This window comes from Sinocyclocheilus anshuiensis, unplaced genomic scaffold (genome assembly GCF_001515605.1).
Source record: "Sinocyclocheilus anshuiensis isolate Anshui unplaced genomic scaffold, SAMN03320099.WGS_v1.1 scaffold944, whole genome shotgun sequence".
NCBI classification, from domain to species: Eukaryota; Metazoa; Chordata; class Actinopteri; order Cypriniformes; family Cyprinidae; genus Sinocyclocheilus; species Sinocyclocheilus anshuiensis.
In genome coordinates, this window is record NW_015549559.1 from 79431 (window position 1) to 88701 (window position 9271).

The 9271-nt window shown below is 36.2% G+C and overlaps 1 protein-coding gene across 1 annotated transcript in view; it reads left to right on the forward strand.

Moving 5' to 3' along the window:
- The window catches only part of LOC107657104 (V-type proton ATPase subunit d 1), a 14165-nt gene extending 11192 nt beyond the window's left edge, over nucleotides 1-2973 (forward strand). The window contains exons 3-9 of the mRNA XM_016445107.1: nucleotides 523-701; nucleotides 897-976; nucleotides 1542-1619; nucleotides 1751-1927; nucleotides 2119-2196; nucleotides 2338-2501; nucleotides 2800-2973. Of these exons, the coding sequence (XP_016300593.1) occupies nucleotides 523-701; nucleotides 897-976; nucleotides 1542-1619; nucleotides 1751-1927; nucleotides 2119-2196; nucleotides 2338-2499 (754 nt within the window). The 3' untranslated portion in view covers nucleotides 2500-2501; nucleotides 2800-2973. The remainder of the gene's footprint in view (nucleotides 1-522; nucleotides 702-896; nucleotides 977-1541; nucleotides 1620-1750; nucleotides 1928-2118; nucleotides 2197-2337; nucleotides 2502-2799) is intronic.
- Nucleotides 2974-9271: the final 6298 nt, after the last annotated feature.

Consider the following 9271-nt stretch of genomic DNA (forward strand, 5'->3'; position numbering starts at 1 on the left):
CTCCTCATCCTCCACTTCTTACATGTACTCTTCCTCCTCTCCTTCTCAGATTGTTTCCATCTATTGTTCGTATCATCATTCAGTCACCAGTGCCACTTGTGCACTCTGAACTGGCTCATATTTTGTACAGTTGGTTTGATCACATCATTAGAAACAAGTGTGAACAATTTTGAATCGTTGTGTTAAAACGATGACAACTGTGCTTTAGTTGTGTTTAACTTTTGCCGCTTGTGTTTAGCATTTTGCAGCACAAATGCATCACAGTGTGATAAGTGTTTAAGTGAATGAGAATTTGTTTAGAGTTTTGCAAAAAGAGTGCATGAGATTTGCAAATTGAGCCTAACTGCCTGAACGTGTTTAAGGTTTAGCAGAAAGAGTGCTTTATTCGACAAATTGGTTTAAGCTAGTGATAATTTGGTTCAGAGATTGGGGTTTAGTGTTTTAGCAATTCAGAAAAACTGTAAAATAATTCACCTCTCAGGACCCATTATTAAGCTCTTTTCCATCTTACTGCTTTTTCAGATACAGCTATATGATTGACAACGTCATACTGTTGATCACTGGAACTCTTCATCAGCGGGCCATTTCAGAGCTGGTGCCCAAGTGCCATCCGCTTGGCAGCTTCGAACAGATGGAGGCCGTTAACATCGCCCAAACTCCAGCAGAGCTCTATAATGCCATCCTGGTGGATACACCTCTTGGTAAGACAGTCTGATATGAAAAATTCACACATGATTGACATTCACTGCATGTTTTGTAGCCAAAGAAAATCAGTGAGTTGTCAGTATTTTTTTAAGCATTCAGAAATTTTGTGAAACGACTCAAAAACATGTTCTAAATAATACCAAGGTGCTTATTTCTACATCACAGTTAATGGCTGTGTCTGTTTGTTTCAGCTGCTTTCTTTCAGGACTGCATCTCTGAGCAGGATTTGGATGAGATGAACATTGAAATAATTCGCAACACTCTTTACAAGGTCAGCCTTGTGATGGAAGATACTGGGATGTAAATCTTAAACATTCATTAGGAATTTTCCTATGACATGACAAGTATGCATAAGCACAGAAACCTGCTGGTTTGTCTATGTGTGGGTAGTGAACTTTAACACTGTAAGTAGGGGGGAAGTCTATAGTGCTGTTGACAAGGGAAAAACTATACAGCTCATTAAACACTTTTCTTTCAAGATTCAAGATTTTTATTCATCACATACAGTTATTTACACAATATGACGTGCTGTGAAATGTAAACCTGGTCAGCTTATTTCATTTGCATTAAATATGAATAGTAGATAAAAATGCTAAGATAAGATGAACATAAGAAATAATAATAGAAAAAAGTAATAATAATAACAACAAAAAATAGCAATAAGGTAAGTTGGATTAGAAAATGCTAGGCATGTTACCTGCACAATATACAATGTCAGTATTACATCAGTTATCATTATATCAGTATATCCGTTATTCTATAAATAATTCTTTATTTATAAAGGCCTATAACTAAGAAATCATGAGCTGTAGTTGATCTCCACTCTGTGTCTCCAGGCTTATCTAGAAGCTTTCTACAAGTTCTGCACTTCACTGGGTGGCACAACCGCAGATACCATGTGCCCAATTCTGGAGGTGAGTAAACACCCGTGAAATCAAGTATAGGGACCTTTATTCTGAAATAGGATTTTATTTTTTTTGTTATTATCGTAACTGATATATTTCAGTGTTTTAAGAATTAAAGCAAAGATTTGCTTTTGTATCAGTTTGAGGCAGACCGAAGAGCTTTCATCATTACCATTAACTCCTTTGGTACGGAGCTCTCCAAAGAAGACAGAGCTAAACTCTTCCCTCACTGTGGCAAGCTCTACCCAGAGGGTCTTGCACAGCTAGCCCGCGCAGATGATTACGAGCAGGTCAAAGCTGTGGCTGAATACTACCCTGTAAGTATCTGTGTAGATTAGTTTAAACTAACATTTCATCATGACAGCATGATTCCATTAAATAACAGAATGTTAATTTTGAGTGAACTGTTCCTTTAGTTGTTTTGATGTGAAGTTCACATAGTGTTTGTTTCTGGCATTTTTGGCCACCAAAATGATTTGAGGATTAACATGAGTTCATGCTGCTTCAGGAATACAAGCTTCTCTTTGAGGGTGCTGGTAGCAACCCAGGAGACAAAACCCTTGAGGATCGCTTTTTTGAACATGAGGTGAGCAAAAGTTTTGACATGGTGAAAGAGAGAGAATGTTACTGCATTGAAAATCATAATTCAGTGATGTTTTTGATGTTAGCAAATGGCTCTGTTTGAAAGCTCTCTGCTAACAATAAAATGCGGGTTATGTTTTTGCAGGTGAAACTCAATAAGCTGGCCTTCCTGAATCAGTTTCATTTCAGCGTGTTCTATGCCTACGTTAAGTTGAAGGAACAAGAGTGCCGAAACATTGTGTGGATTGCCGAGTGTATTGCCCAAAGGCATCGGGCTAAGATTGACAACTACATCCCCATTTTCTAATGGTACATAATATCAGTCTTGAATAATGATCCACATTACATGTATTAACTGTGCTCTGTTATGTTAAGGTTTGAAAATGTTGATCCTGTCTCCTTTGTTTCTTGCACTACCCCACTCTTACCTTTCATTGTGATTGTCTTTATTAGAGTTAAGGATCATTCGTTTTTGTTTGACAGATAAAACAGTGCAGTTGCATTCCCCCTCCACCCTTAGGATTTTTTAAAGAAAAGTTTTAGTAAAGTAATAAATGTTCTTTTTCTTCATGATGTCATGACTGAAACCATGTCACCTGGCAACCAGTCACAGCCCATTGCAAGTGAAGGATCCAGGGAATTACAGGAAAACAGGAAAGTTTAAGTGAAATGCAAAACTCAAGACATCTAATTGTCATACTCTTCCTGCTAAGAAAATATACATTCCATTATTATCATTTATGCATTGCATACTTTTTCAATTATTGTACATTTTCAGATTATAAACTCTCTGAACTCATGATCTCCCAGTATCTACATCTGATGAGTGTTAGAGAATCACTGGTAATTTAGACAGTGAGCCAAGCAGAATGAATTTCCACGTAAATCGTTTTGTGTAAATTGTATTCAATTGAACTGCATGGTTACATAAGAATGGATTTATGATCGATTTACAGAGTAATTGTTTTGCTTGTGTTATACTAAAAAGGAACAATGGGATTATCCTTAATAAAAAAAAGAGAATTGCTGGGAATTAACAAGGAACCTTTTTTTTAGGATTTTTTAAAGAAAAGTTTTAGTAAAGTAATAAATGTTCTTTTTCTTCATGACGTCATGACTGTGAAACCATGTCACCTGGCAACCAGTCACAGCCCATTGCAAGTGAAGGATCCAGGGAATTACAGGAAAACAGGAAAGTTTAAGTGAAATGCAAAACTCAAGACATCTAATTGTCATACTCTTCCTGCTAAGAAAATATACATTCCATTATTATCATTTATGCATTGCATACTTTTTCAATTATTGTACATTTTCAGATTATAAACTCTCTGAACTCATGATCTCCCAGTATCTACATCTGATGAGTGTTAGAGAATCACTGGTAATTTAGACAGTGAGCCAAGCAGAATGAATTTCCACGTAAATCGTTTTGTGTAAATTGTATTCAATTGAACTGCATGGTTACATAAGAATGGATTTATGATCGATTTACAGAGTAATTGTTTTGCTTGTGTTATACTAAAAAGGAACAATGGGATTATCCTTAATAAAAAAAAGAGAATTGCTGGGAATTAACAAGGAACCTTTTTTTTCTTTTCTTTTGTGTGTATAGATTCTTCACTATGTCTTGTTTGTTAAAATGAGAATTGTGTGCTTTCCATTTGTAAATTAGTGCTAAAATTTGTGCTGACAATTTATGGAGTAGATCATATTTTATGATTGACAGCTGAATTAGTGAGGTCAAATGGATCTAATATTGAGAAAGACCTTGCTCTCAGCTAAATCTATTGTACTATTGTAACCATGTTGTCTGTATTTTAAGTGAACTAAATGAAATCTATATGTATACTCTATATAAAAAGTAATTCTGTGTTTGTATTTTTTTTTAATTCTGTCTTTCAGAGAAAAAAAGAGACAAAAACAGCCACTATTGCAAGTTGTCAGCTACAATAGTATTAATAGTACTGTAGTTGCTTTATTCACCACAAGATGGTGCAAAGAGCCCAATCGTCCTTCATCAATGTATGCAGTTTGCCTTGGACTTGACATTTTGGCTACAGCATGAACTTCAGAATTTTAATTTGCATTTTACTACAGACAGACATTCAGCTGAACAAAAAGTATTTACTGTACCTTCTGACACAGATGTAAGATATGCATTATAATCATAATTAGTCTATGGCTTTGTGCTATTGTGCTGAGATGTTTAAGCATATGATGTGCTAGTTGACAGGAAGATTAGAGTCTGCCAAAACCCACGCTAGGCCTCGGGCTAATGATGCCATGCTTGCATTAACTCTGTGTTACTCCCTGTACTCTGCCAAAAGCTAATCTGTATCTAAACATGTGAAAGCCGTGCCAGCCACTTACTGACAGAGCTTTGTCAGTCCTTTGTAAATACCTGACTTGGTTTGAACATTCAGTTGAATGGCTGGTTATCTGTGTTTCAAATCCATGGATAAGAAATGGGCTTAGTGATGTTCTAAACACCCACGCAGTACACAGAGTTTTGTATTTCTGTTTGGATGAACATCACTTTTTTTTTAGGGGGGCTTTGGATCACTCCCTGATGACCCCATCCTCACTCTTTCTACGTGCTAAAACATTTAAGATTCAGGCCTCATTAAAAATGCTTAATTACTGCAAACAATCGCAGCCTTTTACTTCTGCAGTGCTCTGGGCCTTTTGCAGATCAGAAGACAGAAAAGGGCTTGGACTCTAGCGATCTTTGTGAATGCAAATTATCTTAGCAGCCATCTCACTGCAGCCAAAAGAAGAGCCCAATGAGGTTAAACAGAGTTTATACTCTTACTGCCGCACAGGTCATGGTAGTACTCTTGGAAAATGCATAAAATTCAGATGCGTCCAGCTGTTTTCTTTAATTCAGTATATAAATATGCAAGGTTGTTATGACCTATGTTTAAATATTACTGTTGACTTCATCATAATGCTATAGTACTGATTGCGGTATTCCTCTTTTTCATCAGAATCAGAATGAGCTTTATTGCCAGGTATGTTTACACACGAGCAATTTGTTTTAGTGACAGAAGCTCCACAGTGCAACAGAATGACAGTGACAAGGCAGGACACATAATAAAAAGAATAATACACAAATATACAAAATAGACAATGTACAAAAAAGCAAAAACACAATATATAGTATAGACAATTTTATATGTATGTTCACCAAATAGCAATCAAAAAACATTTAGTTTAGCCAAATCTGATGCAATTCAACATATATAATGGAAGTCTCAGACTTTAGCGAAATGAGAAAATAGTAACTAAAAGTATTTACTTTTCTGGTTACTTTTGTAAATGTATGTGAATTTATGGAACAGTGTCATTTGAATTAGGTGATACATGTTGCACAATGTTTCTGTTGTATTGTCATCCGTCACACACTAACTTAACTTCACTCAGCCTTATGTCATTTCACACCTGTATGATGTTCTTCTGCAGAACACAAAGGAAGTGCCAAAACTGGTTGCCAACATTCTTCAAAATAAATGATTTTGTGTTCCATCGAAGAAAGTCATACAGATTTGGAACGACATGAGGGTGAGTATATAATGATAGAATTTTCATTTTGGGGTGAACTATTACTTTAAGTTCATGCAATGTTAAAAGTATAGTAAACCGTATAGTAACCAGTCTAAGACCTACATCTTATGTCTTATGTCATTGAGCCTTTAAGAGCATGTTCACTATTCTCCAATTGGATTCCGATCCCTGCAATTGAGCAGGGTGATGCCCTCTCCACCCTCCTGGACACATCATCCCCATAATTAGTGGTGAGAGGTTGATGTTAAAATGATTCAGAGAAATGCCTTTGGTTATTTTTTGCTGATACTAGGAAATGTAGTTTTAGTATTTCTGTGGTAGTCGCCATGTGTTACCAATGCCCAGTAGGACAAGCATTTGCTGAGCTCTAATTAGATACAGAAATAAAGATGATATTTTAAGAGTATGGGAGGCAACTGATACAGGACACTGTCAAATGCACACAGTCACCTGCTATAACTGGCAAAATGCTCACACTGGAGATGCAGGTTCAAAGACTGCATTCATCTTTGAAGACTTGTGGATTTGGTGGAGAAGGGAAGATGGATATCAAAATGGGTGTTATGTTACGTCTACATACTTGGGGCTTCCTTTGCTCTAGCAAGAAATGGCCCTCTGGCTGCACAAGCCACACTGGGATTTGACTGGCATTATTACAAGTGCACTGGGCAGCATAATCTCCACAGGCTTTTTGTTTGACAAGAAGATCTCTGTTGGAAACCAGATGAGCAAAAATAGCCTGTTAATGATCTTTTTGTGGGCCATTGTCAAGTAGTGAATGAGAGGAGAAGTCGAGGGCTGATGTATGCAGACTTGTACCCAGTGACCTCCACTTACAAACAGTGAAACAAAAGCGACACTTCCTGAAACATGAAAACGCTGCATCCTTTGTGTCTGAATGGGCGGGAACTGCTTTACAGTCACTGCACATGAACTGACATCACAGTCCCATGCTTATGCAAAGCTGCGAAAGCTTGCATCAGATAACGGGCGACATTCTGCGAAAGTGAACATGAAGAATAGCATAATTTAGTTCCGCTATAATTACTCAAAAAATGTAAATCAAGGTTGGGACCTAATTTCCATTAAGCCAGTGGGAGAACGTAGTGAGATGCCATTTCAATTAGGCTATCTTTGCCAATCCATTATTTATTTGTATGGATGAAATTAATGGTATTGAGGCCTAAGACTACTGTTTTGGATGGGCATGTGTGTCCCATGGTATCCTAAGCCCCTCTGTGCCCCTCAACTCAGTTTGGACATCTGAAAAATGCCCCGGTGGTCCAACCCCATGTCTTAGTGGCAAGTGCTGTAAATAAATACGCTATACATTGTCTATAATGTGATTGTGTCCCACAGTCCAGGAAGAAAACAAACAAACAGTGGGGACACAATGGCCTTTGAAGAGCATGATGTGAACTGGAATGTGGTGACATGTTAGATAGCATTTTCACTGAGACGTTAACTCATTTAAGAAGCTTTACAGATGGTCTTGTGAATAAAATATCTTGGAAGTGGTGCCTCATTCTTGAGGAAGGAAACTCTGCATTTTGGGCATGAATATTTCAGGTTGTTTTTACACTTATTTGTAATATTTTTTAGAAAATGTTTGCTGCTTAACTTAAAACTCATTTGAGTTTTAGACAAAATTTTGCATTGAATTAATTATATAAGTATATTTTGAATAAATAGTTCAAATCATTTTGTTAATATCACTTTTGATTCACACATTACTAAAAAATAAATAATACAAAATAAAAATTACAACAATAATAAAATGATAATGCATTTTTTATACTTTATTATGTCTTTCAGTTCAAACAGATTTAATACAATTATGCAATTGAAAATTTCCCTTAGAGACAATATTTTTTTAGCAAAAGTTATTCCTAATTTTTCCTTCTACTTTCTCTTCCGTTCACTTTTTTCCCCTTTTTCCCCTTTTTCCCCTTTTTCCCTTTCCTTTTGTGATAATACCCACCACCAACACATAAAATAATAATAATAATAATTAGGACAATCACAATTACATATGAAAAATAGGGAAAAGAAAAAAAAATGCACAGACATTCAAATATTCATATCAAACTCTTATAATGACACCCAATTCCTAATAGTTAATTCAAATAATATTTTTTATACGTCAATTAATAATAATATTAAATAAAACAATAAATGAATAAATTAAAAGGGAGGCAGATAATGCCAAATTAATTAATATAATTATAATCAAAATAAAATTCTAATTCAAATTGCTATTACCTCTCAAATGTCACTACACTCAGTCAATATTGTCCTATTTTCTGTCAATTTGAAAAAAAAAAAGTGAAGCTTTCTCATGATTCATCTTCCTATGATTAAAGTGACAGAAAACAAACAGCTGAGAGGAGATTCTTAGAAACAGACATATGTCGCTGTTCCTTGAAGTCTGTTATGGTTTTGGATCTAGTTCTTTAGCCTAGTGAGTCTGGCCAGCACAAACGTTACCATTTTCCATCACTCCAAGTATGCTTAGTGTTAGGAACTTAGTGTGTTGATGTTGGCAAGCGTCCTGTGCTGGATTTTAACATCTGCAGCGCTGAGACAGTGTACAGCACTCCTCGCTCCTGAGGGGATTTGGCAAATGTGCACCATGGCCTTAAAACCTGTGGCACACCTGCAAAGGTTTTTAATGCTAAGCTTTTAAGCAGACTGAAATTTGTTGCAAGCAGCCCAGTCACTCACCTTTTTCAAGGTTAATCATAATATCAGTTCTGCATACAAGCACTGTTATCAACGTAAAGTGTTGCAATGGAAAATCCTGCGGATAGTCCTTGTATGGTGAATGAGAGCAGCTGTGAGGTAACTCTGGATGGACCTACAGGGTTTATTTATGTTAGTGGTGTGTTATTGTTCCCTTTTTGAGTGGCACAATCTCCTGCCCTGTGTCCTAAAAACCTGACCACCACCCAAGAGTTGACTTGTGTGTGAAACATTTGTGAGTTTCTTTTCCCTTTTTTGAGTAATTTTCCTTTTCAGATTTGGCTGAACTCTTGCCTCAGGACACCACTAGCATTATTAATCTTAACTCTTTCTCAGAATGTTCTTCGCTTTTCTTTCTTCTGTGTCAAATTTCTCAACTCTAGGGCAACTGGGTCCAGTATCTTGTTTAATTTAGGCCTTTTTGCTATGTTAACTAACGGTGGCAGTATGGAGAGCAGTAAATGATGGGATAGTTGATGCAGACTTGAACTTGTATTGCCTACATGAGCACCACATCTCAACGTGTCAGAACGTACAGTCACTACAAATGGTTTTGTCTTGTAGTGCTTCATAATTGATAAAAGAAAATGTCATTAACAGTTGACATTAACATTTCAGGATTTTTCTTTCTGATTTCGTTAGAAATGTTTATTTTTAATTTTTTACATCATAGTGAAATTTTACATCATCACAGTAAATAATTTCCTACTTTGTGAAAAAAAAATCCGTGTGTTTCCCCTTTAACAGAGATCTTCCCTTTTTGAGTCTTGTGT